General features: G+C 38.4%; 1 protein-coding gene and 1 pseudogene across 1 annotated transcript in view; both read right to left on the bottom strand.

Moving 5' to 3' along the window:
- The window catches only part of DNAAF6 (dynein axonemal assembly factor 6), a 44,668-nt gene that overhangs the window by 5,051 nt on the left and 14,185 nt on the right, over positions 1-25,432 (bottom strand). The window contains exon 5 of the mRNA XM_043897559.1: positions 22,078-22,174. Coding sequence (XP_043753494.1) covers positions 22,078-22,174 — 97 coding nt within the window. The remainder of the gene's footprint in view (positions 1-22,077; positions 22,175-25,432) is intronic.
- LOC122689361 lies at positions 1,642-3,647 on the bottom strand (annotated as a pseudogene).

The raw sequence follows: 25,432 nt of genomic DNA, 5'->3' as shown, positions 1-25,432 counted from the left end.
CTTGAAGCACAATTTGAAGAGTCCAATAAAATAAGAGGGAATGAGAACTAAAATTTATTTAAATGCCGACTATGTGCCAGACTCTGCTCTTATAACAATCTTGAGAAGCAGTGTTTATTACCTTCATTTTATGGATGGAGAAACCAAGATACACAGAAGTTTAGTGAGTGAACCAAGGCAACCATCTGTAATTTGACTAAGATTATCTGCCTTCAAAGTTATTATTGAAACACTTTGGTTACATGCCAGTACCTTCATCGCTTGAAGGTGCATGCTAGTACACCTGCTAGAGCTGGGAACCTTCCACTGCCTTTATATCACTGGGTACTTTGTATAAAAAATGGTTAATTCTCATGTTGCATGTGGGTTGGTGATGCTTGTTGGGTGTGGGTTGGTGATGCTACGTTGTAGTCTTCAGGCATAAACTCCCATGCCACATTTCCTAGAGAAATGTAGGAGTCCAGAAAACTTGCTAACATAACAAGAGAGAAACAACAATATGACCACTACTCAAAAATGGGACTATTTATTGATTTAGTAAGATTTCACTCAAAACTGTCTCATCTCAATTACCACATGGCCCAGCAATTCAACTCCTGAGTATATATATATATATATACATATATATATATATATATATGCATGTGTGTGTGTTTATTCAAGAGCATTAAAAACAACCACTCAAACAAAAATATGCACATAATGTTTTTGTTCAGGGCAGCATTATTCACAATAGCCAAAAGGCATAAAAAACCCAAATGCGCATCAACCAATGAATGGATAAACAAAATGTAGTCTATCCCTACCGTGGAGTATTATTCAGCCATAAAATGGAATGAAGTACTATTACATGAATGATCCTTGAAAACATTAAGCTAAAAAGTCACATATTGTAGGATTCTAGTTATCTGGAATATCCAGAATAGGCAAATCTATAGAGAATGAAAACAGATTGGTGGTTACTGGAGGGACTAGGGAAGGAGAAAAGAGGTGTGACAAAAGGATTTCCTTTTGGGTTGATGAAAAATTTCTGGAATTAGGTAGTGGTGATGGTTGTGCAACATTGTGAGCACACTACATGTCACTAATGGTAAATTGTACATTATGTGCATTTTATCACAATACAAAGTCTCATCTCTAACTCTAATCCCCTCTCTTTTCAATAGAAGTTGATCTCTCTCGGCATATAGTTTCCATAAACAAGTTTAAGTTAAATTATGAAATCTTCACTAATATGAGCTAGAAGACTTGAAATACTGAACATCTGTTGAGTTCAGAGCTGGAATAGCAAGGATAAAAGCAATACATTATGAAGGAAATACAAATCAAATAAATAGTGGGAAAAATCAGAATTTCTTACAAGAAGCTTAAAATAGGCAATAGTGTTTTCACAATATAAAGTATGTGAATAAATACATGTCTGTGAGTTATATTTTACTTTATTAAATCTGTATATAAACAAACATTTGTAAATAGAACTCTGGAGGTCCTACCATCTAAATGCATCCTTTGGTTCATATTTTCATTAAACAAAGAATTACCTCCTAATTTATATTTTGAAAATTCAAACCTTCTAAAATAGAGATGCTTTTAATGAGAGAACAGAACATTTCTCAAAGAGGTAGTTACAGAGGCTCTACCTCAAATTAAATGAGCAGTCTATTGGACAAGAAAGACCAATTTTTACCACAATAACATTCAGATAGGATAGTCGGGTTGAGATGTTCTTTAGTTGCCAGATGACTCATTTCACTTGGACTCAGAAATACAAAAATTTTTCTTTAGTTTGAAATGTTTATATCTTTCAAGGTAAAAGATTATTTCCCCAGGGTTGAAATGACATTTGAGTTAAAAAAATGACTTACATGAAATTTTGATACAACTTTTGGGTAGAAACTTCAAAGTGGTTCTTAAAACTGTTTGCAAGTCTAGTGAAGGGTAATTCAGAAACAACTCAGTAATTTTTCCTCTTGAGGAAATTAAAATTGTGTACTAAAATGGTTTCAGAGGAGAGACAGGAGAAAGAACAAATTAAGTGGAATGGTACACATTAATATCTCATAAAGTAGAAGAGTCAATGAAGAGTAAACAGAAAGACTCCTCCTGAAACATGAGTCAGACTTCTTCAAAACTACTTTTAATGAATACCTGGAAAATAGACATGGCTATTATTGACTTAGAACTGACTGTACCCAAGACCTAATGTGTCCAGTATTAGTAAACAGAGTATTTCACTGACCAAAGGAATTGATGTTCCTCTCTTTACGTAGGATACAAATTGAATTCGTTTCAAAGAAAAATTATTTTAATAGGTAACTAAGGAAAACTGATAAAAATTTCATTGGCAAATTTTCTTTTTTTTCATTTATTTTTATTAGTTGGAGGCTAATTACTTTACAATATTGTAGCAGTTTTTGTCATACGTTGACATGAATCAGCCATGGATTTACATGTATTCCCCATCCCGATCCCCCCTCCCACCTCCCTCTCTACCCAATCCCTCTGGGTCTTCCCAGTGCACCAGGCCCGAGCACTTGTCTCATGCATCCAACCTGGGCTGGTGATCTGTCAAACTGAATTTTAAATCATTATAACTAGGTTGAAACACAACTTTATTAATCAAAATAGGGATCATCAACACATTTTTGCCAACAAGAAATAAGTTGGTTGAATCCTGTAGCATAAACATCCATGCGTCGAGATTTGACGAACTCTTGGAAAACATTTTCTACATCCTACTGGTTGTGGAAGCATGTTCCCTGCAAAAAACTGTCAAGATGCTTGAAGAAGTGGTAGTCAGTTGGCAAGAAGTCAGGGGAATATGGCAGATGAGGCAAAACTTCATAGCCCAATTCATTCAACTTTTGAAGTGTTGGTTGTGTGACATGCAGTCAGGCATTGTCGTGAAGAACTGGGTCTTTTCTGTTGACCAATGCCAGCTGCAGGTGTTGCAATTTTCAGTGCATCTCATTGATTTGCTCTGAGCATACTTCTCAGATGTAATGGTTTTGCTGGATTCAGAAAACAGTTTTGCCAGATTCAGAAAGATGGATCAGACTGGCAGCAGACCACCAGTGACCATGACCTTTTTTTAGTGGAAGTTTGGCTTTGGGAAGTGATTTGGAGCTTCTTCTTGGTCCAACCACTGAGCTGGTCATTGCCAGTTTTCATATAAAATTAACTTTTTGTCACATGCCACAATCCGATTGAGAAATGGTTTGCTGTTGCGAAGAATAAGAGAAGACGACATGACAAAATGATTTTTTTAAAATTTGCAATCAGCTCATGAGACACCCACTTATCAAGCTTTTTCACCTTTCCAATTTGTTTCAAATGCTCAACGACCATAGAATGGTTGATGTTTATTTCTTTGGCAACATCTTGTGTAGCTGTAAGAGGATCAGCTTCAATGATCCTTTCAATTGATTGCTATCAACTTCTGAAGGCTGGCTACTATGCTCCTCATCTTCAAGGCTCTCATCGCCTTTGCAAAACTTCTTGAACCACCACTGCACTGTACATTCATTAGCAGTTCCTGGGCCAAATGTGTTGTTCACATCGCGAGTTGTCTCTGCTGCTTTACGACTCATTTTGAACTCAAATAAGAAAATTGCTTGAATTTACTTTTTGTCTAACATTACTTCCATAGTCCAAAATTAATATAAAATAAACAGCAAGTAATGTCATTTCCCTGGGTCGAGAAGATTCCCTGGAGAAGGGCATGGCAAACCACTCCAGTATTCTTGCTTGGAGAATCCCCATGGACAGAGGAGCCTGGTGAACTGCAGTCCGTGTGGTCACAAGGAGTTGGACATGACCAAAGCAACTTAGCATGCATGCAAAGTAATTAGCAAAAAAAAAGCATAAAGTGAGAAATGCACATTGAAATGACATACAACATAATCACATTTATTAAGAATGCATTTTAACATCAAGTGGCAAATTTCAACAACGCAAAAACTGCAATTATCTTTGTACCAACCTAATAGTTACTGTTTATTAGTTATCTATTGTTGTATAACCAAAACCAATTATACCTCCTCCCTCCTTAATTTATGACTCAAAAACAACAATAAACATTTATTATCTTATATATATTTCATAGGTTAGGAATTCAGAAGTGGCTTAGTTAGGTAGTTCTGTCTTAGGTAGTTCTATCATGAGTTTGTGTTCAAGATATTGGCTGAGCTGCAGATATCTGAAGCTTTATTGGGACTAGAGAATCTGCCTCCAAGATGACTCACTCACAATATCTGATGGCAAGAGACCTCAGTGTTAAGGGAATCACTGACCAAAACAACCTACACTGGCTAGGCACCATAGTAACCATGTGTATGAGTTATCTTACAACAGGAGGTCCTAGTAAAGAATGTGGAACTAACAAGCTATCACCAACAGGAAGAATTCAGGAAAGGTCAAAAGGAGAGAGGAGATACTAGTTCATATGTCCTACCAACCTCCCAGAATCCTTCTCACTTGGCTGAGCGATACACCATTAGGAAGGACCCTGAGTCAGAATGATTGGCCAGAGACAACCCAGAAACTAACTCCATTATTATAAACCGGAGACTGTGAGCCACGTGGCAGAGAAGTGCTTCTATGTTGCCTTATCCTGCTAGTCTCCACCCAGGCACCCCTTCCCAATAGTCTCTTGCTTTGTCAGCATGTGTGTCTCTTCAGATAATTCATTTCCAAGTGTTAGACAAGAGCCCATTCTTGGGCCCTTGAAGGGGTTCCCCTTCCTGCAACATCAGTTCTTCACCACATGGACCTCTCAATAGGACTTAGGGTCTTGACTGTCCTTATGACACAACAGCTGTCTTCTCCCCTGAGTGAATGATCCAAAGGTGTGAGGCAGAAGGCATGCCTTTTTCAGAAATGTAGCCTCAGAAGTTGTATACTTTCATTTCTATAATATCCTAGTGGTTATACAGGTCAGCCCCATTCGATGTGAGGGTGGAATACACAAAGGGAAGAATATCAGAAGGTGAGAATCATTGTGGGTCATCTCAAAGCCTGACTACCGCTGTACCCAACACTAACATCAGTTTACGCTTCTGCCTTCCAGCCATGTGAATAAAACAGGAAAAGAGTCCACTAATTTAAAGTTTGTGAGATTCCTTCTTTCTACTTTCAGCTTGTCTTCAGGTGAGTAGTCAAAACTACTTCTTCAGTCTCTTTAGGAATTCGCTTTGAGGCTTTCCTGGAAATGGGTAAATGTAGGTCAAATTGCTTACCAATTGTTTTCACTGTCATTCATTTATTCTCCACTATGTGTTGTAACAGAGCTAGCTTAATATGCCAAAGCTTTTGGGAGTGGGGTCATTAATGTGAGATTGTCATTTTGAGTTTTAAATTTCCTCTTTATAGTCTTATTCTTATGTTAGATTTATATGACAAGATGGTTCTTAAAGACAGTATATTCCTATAATCTGTAAGTGATTAATATAGACTTTCCAGGTCCTCTATAAGTGTCTTTGATCATACTCTAAGTTGTTTGAAAATCAAAATGACGAAGTCAAATAGCAAGTGTTTGTTAGAAATCAACCATTTTAGGCTTTCTCCTGAACTGTCACTTCCTGTATGCCAGAACAGAAGAATAAGTGATACATACCTTATATATGTGACTTGACTAGTCTATGTGATCTACTGAAATTTTAGTGAAGCTTAATATATACAGAAAAAATTGAAATACAGCAACCACCTCCAGTATATTTTATTCTCGACAAAGAAGTTAAGACTATATGAGTTTCCATTTGAAACACAAAAATATTAGGAGATTTTGATTAACAGAAAAATTTGGTTAAGTCTCATTTTGAATTGCTTCAGTGATTTAACATCCCATTGTTTACCTATGGAAACACATGTGAGATATTTTTTCCAGTGCAACCATAGTATTTTATAAAAACTCTTAGGAGCAATGATAATCTATAGGAAAATGAAAAAAAAATTAAAGGTGATAGATCCCCCTACTTTGAAATTGTATAAATATTTACCTCTGGAGAATAAAAATATGGAGGTATATGTTCTCAAAAACTAAGATATGAAACCAACAGATATCTTTTAAAAGTAATAGATACATTTTCTATAACATTCCAGTACCATATGGCCATGTCTGTTTTGTAAGATCATGAGCATGATTCCTCTCCTCTCACAGGAGTCCAGAGTAAGCCCAGCTCATTCTGTAGTAAGAACACTCATCTAGAGGACCTTCATACTTCTATTGGTACCCACATTTATCCCCAAACACAGCCTCACTGCCATTATCTGTTTTGAGACTGTTGGAACTAAATTCATTATACTTTTTATCTCTATTTGTCAATAAACGCAGGAAGCCTCAGATAGTTCTAAGTCTTTCCTTATCACCTAATAATTACCATCTGGTCTTCCTAGCTTCTATTTTGTTTCCATTTCCTACCCCTTACCAACCCATGAAACCCTTCTGTTAGATCTTCTGGAACACATAGTACAACATCCCTTATCTCATAAGCCTCTCTGAATATTCTCTGCAACTTTTCTTAGGTTTAACTGATGGTTTACCTTAGTTTACCTTGATGACACTGATTCCCTTATAGTCTTCTCAATTTGTGCCTGTCTTTTTTTTCCCTCCCAATTCCCATATATCATTAGGTCTGCCTCTGCTTCCTTCCATCTTTTTAAAAATAAATCTCATGTCTTCATACTATACCATCAATTACCCTCCTTGTTGGCACCATCTACCAATTCCTGTGTCAGATCTCCTACACCTATTTCTCTAAGAATAGTTCTTTGTTCTCTATTGATATTTCTAACATTAACTGGTATCTTGTACACTGGTGATTTAAATATCCACTTAGATAAACTTTCCAGCATCCTAGCCTCACTTCCTGATGGGGAGAGATGCCTTCAAGTCTTTGCACAAATTGCCTTCTCAGTAAGGTCTTCCCTTATCACAGTATTTAAAACTGCAGCCAACAGCTACTCTAGTACACCCTATCACTTCCCCTTACTTTTTCCCCTTCTTAGCATTAATCACCTTCCAATGTAAAATAAAATTTATGCACTTATTTTGTTCATTTAACTCTCCCACTGAAAGTATGCTTTGTGAATACAGTGATATTTGTGTTTTGTTTATTACTATGGGATCTCAATGCTTAGAACAGTACCTGGAATATCATAGGTAATCAATAAATATGTTTTAAGTAAATGAATTTATACAAAGATGTTTCAATATTAAGAAACAGAATTTACCAATAGATCAAAAGTAAAAATACCATAGATCTCCATAAACATTAAAAAGGCATTTGACCAATCAGAATAGATGAACAGGTTCTTAACACACAACACAAAAGTTAGTATCAGGGTGAATGAGGAAACATCAGAAATATTCTAAAGGGGAGAAAGAAGAAATAAAACCATTATTTACTACTATTATGTAACATAGTTCTGGAGGTACTAACTCATGTAATTCAACAGGAAAGAATTAGTAGGTAAAATTATCATTATCTGAAGGAAGAGCTGTGCGGAAGTGGCTGTGCAGTGCTGGAGCTGCAGCAGCTGTGTGGCGCTGGAGCGACTATGAGGAGATACCCCATGCCAAGGGCAGAGAAGCCCCAGCAAGACGGTAGGAGGGGTGAAATAGCATTTAGAATCAAACCCCATACCCGCCAGAGACGCTCAGAGGGCTCAAACAAACCTTGTGTGCACCAGGACCCAGAGACACCACAGAGACCAAGACAGAACTGTGTCTGAGTGTCTCCTGTGAAGGTACAGGTCAGCAGTGGACTGCCGCAGGGGCAGGGGCTCTGGGTGCAGCAGACTTGGGCTGGGTGCAGCTGACTTGGGTATGGCATAAGCCCTCTTGGAGGAGGTCGCCATTAACCCCACCATAAAGCTGCCAGAACTTACACAGGACTGGGGAAACAGACTCTTGGAGGGCACAAACAGAACCTTGTGTGCACCAGGACCCAGGAGAAAGGAGCAGTGACCCCAGAAGAGACTGACCCAGACTGGCCTGTGATTGTCCAGGAGTCTTTGGCAAAGGCGTGGGTCAGCGGTGGCCTGCTGCAGGGTTGGGGGCACTGAGTGTAGCAATGAGTGCATGGGACCTTTGCAGGAGGTCGCCATTATCTTCATTACCTCCACCATAGTTTGGTCACAGGTAAATAACATGGAGGGAACACAGCTTCACCCATCAACAGAAAATTGGATTAAAGATTTACTGAGCGTAGCCCTGCCCATCAGAACAAGACCCAGTTTCCCCCTCAGTCAGTCTCTCCCATCGGGAAGCTTGCATAAGTCTCTTATCCTTCTCCATCAGAGGGCAGACAGACTAAAAACAACAATCAGAGAAAACTAACCAAACTGATCACATGGACTATGACTCATGCCATGTAGGGCCACCCAAGACGGACGGGTCATGGTAGAGAGTTCTGACAAAACATGGTCCACTGGAGAAGGGAATGGCAAACCACTTCAGTATTCTTGCCTTGAGAACCCCATGAACAGTATGAAAAGGCAAAAAGAGAGGACACTGAAAGATGAACTCCCCAGGTCGATAGGTGCCCATTACGGTACTGGAGAAGAGTGGAGAAATAATTCCAGAAAGAATGAAGAGACGGAGTCAAAGCAAAATCAACACCCAGTTGTGGATGTGACTGGTGATAGAAGTAAAGTTCGATGCTGTAAAGAGCAGTATTGCATAGGAACCTGAAATGTTAGGTCCATGAATCAAGGCAAATTGGAAGGGGTCAAACAGGAGATGGCAAGAGTGAACATTGATATTTAGGAATCAGTGAACTAAAATGGACTGGAATGGGTGAATTTAACACAGATGACCATTACATCTACTACTGTGGGCAAGAATCCCTTAGAAGAAATGGAGTAGCCATCATAGTCAACAAAGAGTCTGAAATGCAGTATTTGGATGCAATCTCAAAAAGAACAGAATGATGTCTGTTCATTTTCAAGGCAAACCGTTCAATATCACAGTAATCCAAGTCAATGCCAGTAATGCTGAAGAAGCTGAAGTTGAACGGCACTATGAAGACCTACAAGACCTTCTAGAACTAACACCAAAAAAAAAAAAAAAAAAAAAGATGTCCCTTTCATAATAGGGGACTGGAATGCAAAAGTAGGAAGTCAAGAAATACCTGGAGCAACAGGCAAATTTGGCCATGGAGTACAGAATGAAGCAAAGACTTGGCAAAGGCTAATAGAGTTTTGCCAAGGGAACACACTGGTCATAGCAAACACCCTCTTCCAACAGCAGAAGAGAAGACTCTACACATGGACATCACCAGATGGTCAATACCAAAATCAGATTGATTATATTCTTTATAGCTAAAGATAGAGAAGCTCTATACAGTCAGCAAAAACAAGACTTGGAGTGGACTGTGGCTCAGATCATGAACTCCTTATTGCCAAATTCAGACTGAAATTGAATAAAGCAGGAAAACCACTAGACCATTCAGGTATGACCTAAATCAAATCCCTTACAATTATACAGTGGAACTAAGAAATAGATTCAAGGGATTAGATCTGATAGGCAAAGTGCCTGAAGAACTATGGGCGGAAGTTCGTGACATTGTACAGGAGGCAGGGATCAAGACCATCCCCAAGGAAAAGAAATGCAAAAAGGCAAAATGGTTGTCTGCGGAGGCCTTAAAAATAGCTGAGAAAAGGAGAGAAGCTAAAGGCAAAGGAGAAAAGGAAAGATATACCCATTTGAATGCAGAGTTCCAAAGAATAGCAAGGAGAAAACCTTCCTCAGTGATGAAAACAAAGAAATAGAGGAAAACAATAGAATGGGAAAGACTAGAGATCTCTTCAAGAAAATTAGAGATACCACGGGAACATTTCATGCAAAGATGGGTTCAATAAAGGACAGAAATGGTATGGACCTAACAGAAGCAGAAGATATTAAGAAGAGGTGGCAAGAATACACAGAAGAACTATACAAAAAAGATCTTCATGACCCAGGTAATCATGATGGTATGATCACTCACCTAGAGCCAGACATCCTGGAGTGAGAAGTTGAGTGGGCCTTAGGAAGCATCACTATGAACAAAGGTAGTGGAGGTGATGGAATTCCCATTGAGCTATTTCAAATCCTAAAAGATGATGAGGTGAAAGTGCTGCACTCAATATGCCAGCAAATTTGGAAAACTCAGCAGTGGCCACAGGACTGGAAAAGGTCAGTTTTCATTCCAATCCAAAAGAAAGCCAATGCCAAAGAATGCTCAAACTACCACACAATTGCACTCATCTCACATGCTAGTAAAGTAATGCTCAAAATTCTCCAAGACAGGCTTCAACAGTACATCATCCATGAACTTCCAGATGTTCAAGCTAGATTTAGAAAAGGCAAAAGAACCAGAGATCAAACTGCCAACATCCACTGGATCATTGAAAAAGCAAGAGAGTTCCAGAAAAATATCTACTTTTGCTTTATTGACTCTGCCAAAGCCTTTGACTGTGTGGATCACAACAAACTGTGTAAAATTCTTCAAGAGATGGGAATACCACACCACCTGACCTGCCTCCTGAGAAATCTGTATGCAGGTCAAGAAGTAACAGTTAGAACTGGACGTGGAACAACAGACTGGTTCCAAATTGGGAAAGGAGTACGTCAAGGCTGTATATACTGTCACTCTGCCTATTTAACTTCTATGCAGAGTATATCATGAGAAACACTGGGCTGGATGAAGCACAAGCTGGAATCAAGACTGCCAGGAGAAATATCAATAACCTCAGATATGCAGATGGCACTACCCTTATGGCAGAAAGCAAAGAAGAACTAAAGAGCTTCTTGATGAAAGTGAAAGGTGAGAGTGAAAAAGTTGGCTTAAAACTCAACATTCAGAAAACTAAGATCATGGCATCTGGTCCCATGACTTCATGGCAAATAGATAGGGAATGTGGAAACAGTGACAGAGTTTACTTTTGGGGGGCTCCAAAATCACCACAGATGGTGACTGCAGCCATGAAATTAAAAGGTGCTTACTCCTTGGAAGAAAAGCTAAGGCCAACCTAGACAGCATATTAAAAAGCAGAGACATAACTTTGCCAACAAAGTTCTGTCTAGTCAAAGCTATGGTTTTTCCAGTAGTCATGTATGGATGTGAGAGTTGGATGGTGAAGAAAGCTGAGTGCCAAAGAATTGATGCTTTTCAACTGTGGTGTTGGAGAAGACTCTTGAGAGTCCCTTGGACTGCAAGGAGATCCACCAGTCCATCCTAAAGGAAATCAGTCCTGAATATTCATTGGAAGGACTGATGCTGTAGCTGAAACTCCAATACTTTGGCCACTTGATGGGAAGAACTGACTCATTTGAAAAGATCCTGATGCTGGGAAAGATTGAAGGCAGGTGGAGTAGGGGACAACAGAGGATGAGATAGATGGTTGGATGGCATCACCAACTCAATGGACATAAGTTTGAGTAAACTCCAGGAGTTGGTGATGGGCTGGGAGACCTGGCATGCTGCAGTCCATGGGGTCATAAAGAGTTGGACACGACTGAGCAACTGAACTGAACTGAACTGAAGGAAGAGCCTTCTGCCTGGAATGAACAGCAAGAATCAGGAAATAACTTGACATACTAAAGGAACAGAAAGAAGGCCAGGGTGACTAGAACATAATGAACAAGGAAGAATATGTGGCATGAGATGAAACTGAAGAGTATGCAGGGGCAGATAATCTAAGACCTCAAGGATTAAGATAAAGAATTTGGAGTTTGTCATAAGTGCAATAAGAATCCATCAGGGGTTCTGAGTGAAGGAGTGATGTGATACACTTTTTAAAAGGATTTTTCTGGACACTGTGGGAAGTTTCCAAAGGAGCAACAGTGGGAACAGGGAGATGAATCAAGAGAGAATCATAATGGTCCAGTTGAGAGGTGATGGTGGTTTGAAAGATGATGGTAGTTGTTGTGGTAATAACAATTAGATGGATTTAGAATATATTTTGAAAGCAGAGCCGATAAGACTTGTTCATGAATTGCACATGAGGTATAAAGAAAAGAGAAATAAGGAATGGTTTAAATTTTTAGCTTGTGCAACTGGGTGAATGTTGTCTTCTCTTGAGATGAGGAAGATCAATAGGAAATAGGCTTGGAGAAGACAAGAGTTCTGTTTTGGACATGTTAGGTTTGCATGGCCTATTAAACAAGTGGGAGATGTCAAGTGAGAGTTTGGTTATAGGAACCTGAAGCTCATTGAAGAGATTAAGACTATACAGATAAACAGCATTTAAAACCATGGGACTAGATAGAAAGATATTAGAGAAATAATACATAGGTCTTTTTCAGAGACCTAGAGAACTTCAGGCAGGAGAAGAGCCAGTGATCTGGAAGCAAAGGAGATGAGGAATGTCCAGAGATTTTGGAGGAAAACCAGAAGAGTGAGGTCATTAAAGAGAAAAAAAGTGTTGAGAATAAAATAGAAAGTGTCTTGCTACAGGGAACTAATGAAAAAGTGGTCAACCACAGAGTCTTTAAGAAATAAGAAATTCTGTACCATCTGAAAGTAGTTCTTGTCAGTGCCTTCATTTTAAAAAAACACTCTTTAAGATTAAAGGGAAATGTTTTCTGATAAAATAGACTTCATTTAGTTACAGAGTCTTAATATAAAACAATTACAAATTGAGTATTGTTTGTGAGAGAGTAACATCAAATCAGCTAGAGAGATAAATGTATCATGTTTTGAATTAGGTTTTGTGAGTAGACAGATTAAAATTCTATTTTAAATATAAAGTTTATTAAAATAAATATTTTTGTATTCAAAAAAAAAGAAGGAAGGAGTAATCAACAGGGTAGAATATTGCTGAGTGGTCATTCTCATGTCTTCAACCTCTGTTTTTCTAATTTTGTCTAGGACAACTCTTCATTTTTTAGGATTGTTCCTCTTATTGCAGGATTTAGAGAATCCCTGGCCCCTGAGTACTAAATGTCAATAACATCCTGTAGCCAAAAATGCCTTTACCCATTTCTGTGTGCATGCTCAGTCATATCCAACTCCTTCCAACACCATGGACTGCAGCCTCTCCAGGTTCCCCTGTCCATGGAATTTTCCAGGCAAGAACACTGGCGTGGGTTGCCATTTCCTACTCCAGGGGATCTTCCCCACTCAGGGATCAAACCTGAGTCTCTTGCATCTGTTGCACTGGCAGGCAGATTCTTTACCACTGAGCCACCTGAGTAGCCCCTACCCAATTCTAGAAGTCCCCTAAGGGCCAGTACCATGACTACTTCTTTATGGTTTGTTCATTAAGTCTAATGACACACAGTAGCCACTCAATAAATATTACATGAGTAAGTGAATGGATTCCTGTCATTAACTGAAAAGTATTCTTTTAGAAATTCCTAAACCAGGCCTTCTCTTCACCACCCATCTCTTCTCTCTCCTCCCTTTCACTGGTAAACTGTCTCAAAGAATAATCTATATTTACTGCCTTCTCTTTCTCATTTCCTATCCACTTCTCAGCTTTCTGCAACCCAGTGTTAACCACTATCATGCCTCTGAAGCTGCTCTCTTTCAAAAATCACCGAAGACTTCTTAATCCTGCTTTACTTCTCTGCAGCAGTAGATACTATTATGGTTTTCCCCATCTCTGCATATCGTTTCCATTCCTTTCCTTTATCCATCCCTCAAATATTTATATTTTCTATGGTCTATCTGTGAATCTGCTTGCATGGATTCAGAAGGTTCTTCCAGTTCTGGTTCAAGAATTCTGGACCATATAATTAAAATATTTGATGAAACCTCCTCCAAATGACATAATCAAAATGTAAAATTACTGATTTTGCTACCAAGTAATATATATAGGACATCTTTCACCCTTATTTAATCCATGACCTTAAGCCCATCTCAAACTCCCTCCCCCCCTCCTCTCTCTCAATCTATCTATCTATAGCTTTCTCATTACAGGGAATTTTTTTTTTTTTTTTTTACTACATACTGCAGCCTGTCCGATCTTCCCTAACCAAGGATCAAACTTGCATTCCCTGCAGTGGGAGTGAGGAGTCTTAACTACTGGACCAGTAGGGAAGTTTTATAGGGGACTTTTATTTTCAACTCTACTAATTTTGGTATTATTTAAAACTTTAAATATATATAATTTCCATCATCAGATATATATTAAGTCTATACAGTTAGATTAGCTATTAAGGAGGTATTTATCCCCCTACCATCATTATGGAAAAATATTATGATATTAACTATAATGTATGTATATTACTTTAAGAACTGTTAGAAATTTAATTGAAGGTTTACTGTGCTGCCTGGAGCTGATAATGAGGAATTGTATTACAGCTCAAATATCTTTCTCCCTGCCACACAGTCTGATATATAACCAATCAAGTACAGTTAGCATAATCAGAAAGCCTAGAAAAAAAGGTGTCCATTCTCCAGAATTTTAAATGAAAAAGAGAATCCATTCCATTATCAAGCAGCCAAATCTATGTATTTATAAGAAGTAAATGAAAATGACTGTTTTAACCTTAAGAGAGAAATCGGGATTTGAGAAGCATACCATTCAAAAAACAAGTGACTTCTCAGAGGATGTGCAGACACTTTGCTCAGAATGATTGCTAACCCTTTCTGAGATGAATACATGTGATAAACATGTGACTCCTGATTGTGTCTGCCAGATGGTGACCGACTCTCATCCTATCCCTGACTCTCCATTCCCAGTTAGATTTAGAGATGGAGTAAGGCTCATATCCCAGTGAGGAGGTGACAATGAAAAATAAAAATAGGCTTAATGGCTTGTTTTTAAAGTCACATCAACATGTTCCTTTATCAATAGAGATCCATTATAGTAGGAGCACCAAAATATTATGTATCCATTGCAGCTCAAAAAGAGTATGTATGAAGCCATCTGCTGGCTTGTCCCTGATCCTCGAACAAATGATGGGCCATCTGGCAGAAAATCAAGAAACCTAGTCATTCATTTTTGGATTTTAGAGATAGTGTGCTGTTAAACACCCATGGGTGAAGATGGAAATCCACTGACCTACCTCTCCACTGCACCCATCCTCATTCCTGCCATCAACAGTCCTATGGGGAGGCCTCCTTACACATTTTTAATACCTAAAATTCCTTTTACACACTCCCCAGCTGGCACCCAAGAGGTCAGGTACCACAGTCATCCCTGTTTGTCAGGGGTAGGCAGGCTCCCATTCTTCTCCCCTTGCTTCTATGACAGTTTCCTGGTTTCTCCATCATCATTGTTTGTATCTCTAAAGCCATGCCACAATTCCAACCTCATTTCATTGAGCTAACATCTCAGTTTTCAATACTTAGCCTGGAAATTGACTGAGAATTTACAATGTCTGTTTGAACTTTGTCTCTGATTGTTGAGCCTCCCCAAGGGTCATCTATTTTGTCTTCAATTAGCCCCATTTCTGCAAGTTTCCTAGTATCCCCCTCCATACTTCCCCCTCTCCAAACACACATACTTACTACTTAAAAACAGTTCTACTTCATTCCAAGCCAGACGCAAAGCCAGCAGCCTGTGGTAGTATATTTTAACCCCTACAGAGAACAAACACCAATCTGAAAATCAACATCTCTAGTCTCTATCTTTGAATTCCATACATATTTGTATTTCAAACTCAGTATAGCCCAAACTTAATATTTTTGTTCTAGAACTTTGTCTTCTTTCTTTTGTACTCCATACCCAATCCCTAAAAAACAAACAAAACCACCTTTTGTTTACTCTCATTCCGGAAGTAATACAGAGTAGTTATAAAAAATGTAGAAAATTCAGATGAGCAAATGTGAATTAAAAAACATAAGCCTGTTATCCAGGTATAAACCACTTTATCTTCCCATATCTTGATTAATGCCATCACCATTCACCCAGTCACCCAAGCTAGAAATCTGACTCCTGTTTCTCCCTTACACATCACATTCGACCACTTTCTAAATACTATCAATACTACAATTCAGAGCTTCCCTGGTGGCTCAGTGATAAAGAATCTGCCTGCCTATGCAGGAGACACAGGTTCGATCCCTGTCTGGGAAGATCCCACGTGCTGCAGAGCAACGAAGCCCACACGCCACAACTACTGAAGCCTGCCCACTTAGAGACACTCTGCTACAAGAGAAGCCACCTAAGTGAGAAGCCTGCACACTGCAGTGAGGAGTAGCCCCTGCTCACTGCAACTACTAAAAAAAAAAAAAGCCCACGTGGCAACAAAGGTCTTGCACAGCCATAAATTAATTAATTCAAAAATACTACAATTGATCCTTGAACAACATTGAGTTTGAACTGTGTGGGTCCACTTATCTGTTTATTTTTTTTTAAATAAATACATACTACAGGACTACACATCTGCAGTTGGTTGAATCCATGGGTGCAGATTCACAGATGTAGAGGGCCAACTATAAAGTCAGAATTAGATTTTTGACTGTATGGAGTGCAGGCACCCCAAAATTCCACATTGTTCAAGAGTCAACTGTATCTCCAAAATGTCTACTGAAACCATTTTTTCCTCTTTGTCCCCACAGCCATAATCCAGGCTCTTATTTCTCTTACCTGAACTACTGCAACTGACTATCATCTGGTTTTCCTATCACCGGTCTCCCAAACTCACACTCATCTCTTACCATAATCTCCACCAAATTCTCCACCATAATCTGCCAAAATAGAGTTGTTCTGAAATATACATCTACTCATTTAACTCACCCACTTTAAAATGTCTAAGAACTCTAAACCCCACAGTAAGTCCAAATTTCATGGCATCTGAGTCTGTTCAGGCTACCATAACACAGTACTATAGACTGGAAGTCTGAATATGCCAGACATGCCAGCATGATTGGCCTCTGGTGAAAGCTCTTTCTGGCTTATAGATGGCTACCTTTTCATTATGCTCACATGGCAGGGATAGAAAGCAAGCAGAGAAAGCACTCTGGTGTCTCTGATATAAGGGCACTAATATCATCATGATGGCCCTACCCACGTGACCTCATCTAAACCTAGTTACCTGCCAAAGGTTCTATCTCTGAACACCATCACGTTGGGAGTTAGGGTTTCAAGATACAAATTGAGGGGGACAAAATTCAGTCTGTAACATATGGTATGATATTCAAAGACTTTTACAACTAGCTCTAAGCTGGGTATTCTGTCTTATTACTCCATGCCAAAGAATTCTGGGGTTCGAAGACCATTACAAATAGTTCTCAAAATACATTGTATATTATACTTTCACAGGACTACACCTTTGTTCACCCTATTTACACTTCTTAGACAGCTTTTCCAACCTGGAAAACCATTATGTCCCTCAAATGTCATCAGATGCCACCTGTATTGTGAAGTCTACCCGAGTTTCCTCTTTTTTGTACCCAGATCACTTTGCATACACGTCTATCAAATTCAAGCTGGGCCTAGGTTCAAATTGTAGTTCTGCCAGAGTCTAAATGCATGACTTTAAGCAAGTTACTTAACTTCCTTGTGCTTCAGGAACTGTATTTGTAAAACAGGAATAATAGCACTTATTTCATCGAGTTTTGGTGTGGAGATTAATGAATAACTATGTGCAAAGTTCTTAGGGAAATGCCTGGCACATAGTAAGCATTGTATCAATTGTTTGTTGTTATTATATCATGTTAAGTGAAAACAATCAGGATAAAAACTTTTATTTATGGACTGTAAATGTAGGGAAATGGCTCCACTATGGCACTCTGGCAATCTTCCACTATTCACGGAGGCCATGTAGGCAAGGCTCAGCTGCAGTCTGCCGGAGGTCTTGGCAGAACATCCTGTAATTCTCTTGGAGCGTGAGAAGACAGGCAGTCTTGTGAGGAGCTGTCTCAAGGCTGTTTCTTATCTGTCTTTCTACTTTGTGGGAAGCACCCTATCTTGCAGGAGGCTGTCATGAGGTTCCAACAAAGGACTTTCCACCTCCCTTTCCCTGGGTGTAGATGCAGGCCATAAAACAGCTTAGTTGCAGTCTAGAGTTGGTTCTTCAGCAAGAGTGTCTCACTATTCACGTTACCTGTCATCTGGCTCCTATAGTTCACTGTCATCCTGTGGGGCAAAGGGACATGGGGATCTGACACCACGCTAATTCTGCTTATGCCATTTGTGTAAATCATAAACTATATCCTTTGGGGCTTATTTCCTTATTGGATGGACCTATGAAAATCTGTGCTGCTTATGGACTGTTTGATCTCTTAACAGTAATCACCTGGAGAGAAGGAGAACCTTATATCTATTTTGTTCAACACTGTATGTCAAGTGTCTGGCCTACAGTAAATGCTCAATAAGTATGTGTTGAATTTTAAAAATTACAGAAAACAATGATAAATATGTATTCAATGATATGTATCAAATCCATTGTAGTAGAAGTCTTGTGGGGAGGAATGGAGAGTATAGAAGATAAAAGATAAAATATGATTAAAGATAAAATAAAATAGAAGGATTCTACTCATGAGGATTAAAGAAAAACATGCATGCCATCTAGGAGAAAAGGCCCTCTAGAGTCTCTTGTGTTAGTATAAGAGACCTTGTAAGCTTGACCTTATTTTCTCACCTGTAATATAAGGAGGAAATCCTAAATCAACATCTTTCAAACTGTGTTCCAAAGAGCCCAAATTTTTCTCCTAGGAGCTGTGTCATGGATGATAGTACCTTTTAAGCTAAGGCAGCAGTATTTGTTTTATATGTTTGGCTTTCTCATAGAATTTTGCTCGAAGAAAAGGGTTAGCAACCCAAAACAAAACAAACATGCAAACCACTGGCCTAGTTCTAGCTCTAAAATTAATGTACAGCATGATAATAATAGTTGATAATGCTGTGTTGAATACTGGGAAATTGCTAAGAGAGTAGACTTAAGGTGCTCTCACCACACACACACACACACACACACACACACACACACAAATGGTAGGCAAGGAGATGGTATGTTAATTAGCTTGACTGTAGGAATCATTTCACTATGTCTATCAAATCAACATATTATATGCTTTAAATACACATAATTTTTATTTAAAAATAAGATGCCTAAATATAGATTAAGGCAAGGGAAGCTTGGTAGCTACAAACTCAGAATTGGAGCAGCAGGCATAATATGAATAATGGAACCCTCTGGTTGTGGTTAGAAGGAAAGGATAGAAGGTTTGCTGAAAACATACATATTCCTAACTCTGATTTTTGTTTAGGACTCACTCTTTGATTTAGGACTCATAAATCTTGCTTTCTTACTTGGAGTCTGGAGAGGGTAAAGGAAAGGTGGTTCTTAAAAATTTTTAAACCCCAAATCAGTCCTTGTATTTTAATAGATTGTTTATGGTCCTATTATTGGGTTGGCCAAAAAGTTCATTCAGGTTTGTCTGCAAGATGTGATGGAAAACACGAACGAACTTTTTGGACAACCCAGTACCTTCCTCAGCTTTAGCATAGGCCTTCTTCTTAAAGTCTCTGTGTCTGATTGTTACATAGAGATCAGATCCAGGCCCCAAACATCATATTTAGCTAATTCTAAGGTGCTATTTTCCTCACATTTTTATGTTTCTGTTATTGGGATGAATCACATAATCAATGTTTATATTTAATGTGGTAGTGTACCTATTTTTCCTTTGTTACTAAACAAATGGCATATCTACAATTTGATGATGTCTTAGAGTTGAGAAAATGCCATATTATTAACAGAAATACTTAAAGCTTAAAATTAAGCTTAAAATACTTAAGCTTAAAATTTGTGCAAGAAATATTTGAGATGAGGTCATCAACCTCTGCAGTCGGAGCCTTCCCAGTGGGGTTAAGTAATAACAGTGGATGTCATAAAATTCAAGCTACAGTTGTTGTTTTTTTTTAATTTTTTTAGAGACAGCTTACCAGTACACCACTGTCCAAATTATTCTTTATTCTTGCTTACACTCAATGCTTACCCAAATAGGCCATGTTATTTCATGCTTGGATACCTTGCCATGTGCTCTTACTTCTGTTTGGAATGCTCTTCTTGGAATGTTGTCCACTGGAGAAATCCTATCCACCCAGCGTTGATCCCTTTCTACTTTGTCACCACATACCTGGTATATGCCTCTAAATATATACTTACCACACTGAACTACAATGATTTATTAGGTTTCCATCCCCTTAACTGTAAATTCCCTGATGGCAATTGACTGTTTATTATTTGTCTTTGCATCCCTAATACTTAAGGACAGTGCGTAATAAGCAGTAGTATTCAGTAAGTATTTAAAGATTGAATGTATGAATAAAAAGAATGCTATACATGTGGTGAAGTGCCATAGCATGAACAAATATTTCATTTGTCTCTGGCTTCAAAGGTGTTTGTGTCTTATCCAAATCTTCTGAACTCCTGATAAAATTACAATCATCAACACAGAGCATAATTGTTAATAATAAAATGAGTTAATTTATGCTAGTTTTATTTCTCCAATCAATTATAAGATCATTAGAGGGGGAGATCGAGTCTTTTTCTGTACATGCCTGTTTCAGATAAACTATACACTCCTATTCTGAGGTGTGATTTAGTTTCCAAGATTCTTCACTCAGAATACCTTTATTATTAATGCTAGTAGTAATTTTCATGAGAGAAATGCAAAGGCTCACAACAGTTTTATTTATTTAAGGCCTAAAATTTCTTTAGAGTTTAGAGTAATTCACAATATCAAACATCAAAAACATAATCTTACAGTCATTTAAGAGAGAGAAATTTGAATATTACTGGTAAAACCCTGGGGCTAATTACTTCAAGATCACTTGAAACCTAACTCATTAGAGTTTGAAAAATCTCCTGAGATCCTTAAAGATGCTATTCCCATTATGTTATTTGATCCAATTGAATGTTTTAGATTTTGTTAATAAGAGAAAACCTGAAATTTATGCAAAAGAGAATCCATTTACCAGTTGCTTAAGGAAAAATATTAAGCATCTCCTATGGGCACCTCAGTATTCTATGTCATAGAGTATTCTAAGAGAGGGATGGGAAAATACAGATGCACAGCCTCTAATCTCAAAAAATAAACTTCCAGCACCAAACACCAGAATTACTAGTGTATATTGCCAAAGTGAGTTGCATTTCACACTCTTTGTTAGATCCAGTAAGGTAGTCTCACTGATATCACTGGTATCGCTATTGTTACCCAGAAACAAACATCCTTTGCTTGGCAAAGGATGCTCTCCAACTTGCTATACGTCATTCAGAAGGGAGCCAAGCAACATTTTGGATGTCTTTTTTTTTTTTAATTGTAGTGGTTTTTGCCATACATTGACATGAATCAGCCATGGATTTACATGTGTTCCCAATCCCGATCCCCCCTCCCACCTCCCTCTCCATCCCATCCCTCTTGGTCTTCCCAGTGCACTAGCCCTGAGCACTTGTCTCATGCATCCAACCTGGGCTGGCGATCTGTTTCACACTTCATAATATACATGTTTCAATGCTATTCTCTCAGATCATCCCACCCTCGCCTTCTCCCACAGAGTCCAAAAGTCTGTTCTATACATCTGTGTCTCTTCTACTGACCTGTATATAGGGTTATCGTTACCATTTTTTAAAATTCCATATATATGCATTAGTATACTGTATTGGTGTTTTTCTTTCTGGCTTACTTCACTCTGTATAATGGGCTCCAGTTTCATTGGATGTCTTTTTAGAGTGTTAAATTGGTAGTTCAGATCCAAAGTTTAAGGGGAAATAATCCCCTTTTACATTTCCTAATGTAAGCTGAGTCATTAAAAGATACAGATATAAGAGATAAGCCAGATTCAGGGAAGGAAATATTTCATTCTGATTGACTGTCAACTCATCAGAAATTAATAACCAATCAGATGGTATGAATAGGACAGAACTAGGATGAAAGAAAATTCAGTGCAGATTGGGTGGTGTTATTAGGCTAGAAATAGTGTGTTACATCATATGATTCTATTTATTTGTAAATCTTATCCACATGTGTAAACTTATTTTATTTTGTACATGTTTACCAATTTTAAACAAACAGTCTATTCTATTATTCCCCTAGTGCCTCAAACATAGCAACCACTATTTTTAAAGGGCTTACAGCCTTGCATAACAGTCAATTTAACTACAATGGTCATATGGAAAATGGGGAAGGGGGAGAGGCTTACCACTAGATCCTTGCAACATGCAGTTGACGCATCCTTTCTCGTCAATCCTAGGAACATATCTTCTGTTCCCACCTGCTGTTTGAATACAATTTCATATCTGAAAAAAAAGCCAGTGATATAGAGACTCAAATGAAAGAGCAATTTCCTGTCACAGAGCAGAAAACTAGAAACTTATAAGGACATGTTATTACAAAAAATAAAAGGGCAAAATAAGTAAAGCTTTTTCAGGCATGTAGCACAACTTAAAGAAAATAGAAATCAGAAATTTAGTCAAAAATACCTAAAACTGTAAAGCAGGATTTATGTTGTATATACTTAATTGTCTAAAAATAAAACTTAACTGTTTCAGAGCTATACAAACAGTAAAAGTAGAAGAAAAAAAGAAGGTTCTTTCCTGGAAAACAATGGCTCAGAAGAATAGTGGACCCATAATCCAGGGTTTCATGGACAGAAAGAAACCTTCTGCCAAATTTAAGCCACAGAGTAGAGTGAAAAAAAATCCAGGTTTAGTACTCTTTCTGTCATTAGCTGTGTGATCTTGGTCAAATCCCAAACTCATGTGGTCTCAGCTTCTGGATTTGTACAATTTATGGAAAGGGGTAGGTTTGAACTAAATGATCTGTATTGTCTTTTCCACCTCAAAAATTCTAAAGTAGAAATACTGATCATGTAGACAGCACAGCTACAACTATAGTGTTTAGAATCTATAGAATCCTTAGTTCAAGGAATGATTTTCCTGGTATTTTACCTCACACAAGACAATCCACAAATCTTTCCTAGGCCCCAAATTTGGGACCCTAGGGATACAGTGGTTTATAGAAACCCAGCCATAATTGAACCCTATCTTTTTAGATGGAATGAAGTAAGTAAACATTTACAAATAATCTTGTCTGTTTAATTCTACTCTAATGAAGAAATGGCAAATCTCTGGATAGAAGACTAAAAGACAACACTGAACTTCTGATCACTTGCGAACCAGAATACCCAAGAATGAAAGAGGGATTTCTCTGAGTTGGAACAGGACTAAGAGTAAACAGCATTTTGAGATGGAACACTTTTTTTCTTAATAGACTATAACAGCTCCCAGGTATTTACACAGATGAAGCCAGGTTAAAACAAAACAGAAAGATATTGATCTACATGCCCTGGACTCCCACATGGATTTGCTCTAGCTGTTGCCTTTCCCCTCATCTCCAGATGCAATTTTCCAACTGCCTTCTATATATATTTGCCTGAAGGTCCCATGGCACCTCACAATCCACACACCCAAAATCAAACTCCCACCGCCTCTACTTCACTACATTCCCAATTTCAGTTAATGGCTTCACTCTTCACCCAGTCACCCAAGCAAGTAATCTCAGCACCATCTTTGATGTTTTCCTCTTATTCATCATATCTAATCAAATGCCAAATCTTCCTTCAAATATCTCTCAGATAAAGACCCTTATATTTCTCTCTAAGGTCAGTGACTTAGCTCAGCTCCTTACTATTTTTATTTGGTAACTTGTGATTCTTCTTTTGTGATCTGCCTGTTCCCATTCTCTATCCATTTTGTTCTTTATCAATTAGGACATTTTGAAATGTATTTGCATAAGGTAGAAAATAAAGATGAAAAAATCTTGTAAAGCAGTTTTCTTCATATCTTGACTGGAGTTCTTGTTCATTTGAAGTTTTGAGGGATATTCTTTCGACAGAACATCAAACATCAGGATGAAAAGCAAAAATTTACTCAGATTTGGAGCTTGTCACAGATGGCTGCTTGACATTCACTAAACTATATGACTCATCTCACACGCTAGTAAAGTAATGCTCAAAATTCTCCAAGCCAGGCTTCAGCAATACATGAGCCGTGAACTTCCAGATGTTCAAGCTGGTTTTAGAAAAGGCAGAGGAACCAGAGATCAAATTGTCAACATCTGCTGGATCATCAAAAAAGCATCCAGAAAAACATCTATTTCTGCTTTATTAACTATGCCAAAGCCTTTGACTGTGTGGATCACAATAAACTGTGGAAAATTCTGAAAGAGATGGGAATACCAGACCACCTGATCTGCCTCTTGAGAAATCTGTATGCAGGTCAGGAAGCAACAGTTAGAACTGGACATGGAACAACAGACTGGTTCCAAATAGGAAAAGGAGTACATCAAGGCCGTATATTGTCACCCTGCTTATTTAACTTATATGCAGAGTACATCATGAGAAATGCTGGGCTGGAAGAAGCACAAGGTGGAATCAAGATTGCTGGGAGAAATATCAATAACCTCAGATATGCAGATGACACCACCCTTATGGAAGAGAGTGAAGAGGAACTAAAGAGTCTCTTGATGAAAGTGAAAGAGGAGAGTGAAAAAGTTGGCTTAAAGCTCAACATTCAGAAAACTAAGATCATGGCATCCAGTCCCATCACTTCATGGCAAATAGATGGGGAAACAGTGGAAACAGTGTCAGACTTAATTTTTTTGGGCTCCAAAATCACTGCAGATGGTGATTGCAGCCATGAAATTAAAAGACACTTACTCCTTGGAAGGAAAGTTATGAGCAACTTAGATAGCATACTAAAAAGCAGAGACATTACTTTGCCAACAAAGGTCCATCTAGTCAAGACTATGGTTTTTCTAGTGGTCTTGTATGGATGTGAGAGTTGGAATGTGAAGAAAGCTGAGCACTGAAAAATTGATGCTTTTGAACTGTGGTGTTGGAGAAGACTCTTGAGAGTCCCTTGGACTGCAAGGAGATCCAACCAGTCCATCCTAAAGGAGATCAGTCCTGGGTGTTCATTGGAAGGACTGATGCTGAAGCTGAAACTCCAATACTTTGGTCACCTCATGCGAAGAGTTGACTCATTGGAAAAGACCCTGATGCTGGGAGGGACTGGGGGCAGGAGGAGAAGGGGACGACAGAGGATGAGATGGCTGGATGGCATCACCGACTTGATGGACATGAGTTTGAGTAAACTCCAGGGATTGGTGATGGACAGGGAGGCCTGGAGAGCTGCGGTTCATGGGGTTGCAAAGAGTCAGACAGGACTGAGCGACTGAACTGAACTGAACTGAACTGAAACTATATGACAAATGAATGATTTAATTCTTACCTTTCACAGGAATGTGTGGGCACTATATAAACATAACCTGGGATTCACTCCCTTGATATTTAAGATGCAGACAGAAATGTTTTAAAATCCCCTTTGATTTCTCTATTTATGAGATTTACTGTTTTTTAAACATTGTTTATTTGAAAGTTGACTACTTTTTTCCAGTTAATTATCTGCAGCCTCCCACTGCTTCTATTTTCAGAACTGAGATAGAAGATAGAAGCATAGTTTTTTTTTTTTTAATATTGGACACAGTTTTGCAGT

This window comes from Cervus elaphus, chromosome X (assembly GCF_910594005.1).
Source record: "Cervus elaphus chromosome X, mCerEla1.1, whole genome shotgun sequence".
Taxonomy (NCBI): domain Eukaryota; kingdom Metazoa; phylum Chordata; class Mammalia; order Artiodactyla; family Cervidae; genus Cervus; species Cervus elaphus.
This window is presented reverse-complemented; position numbering and strand designations above follow the sequence as displayed.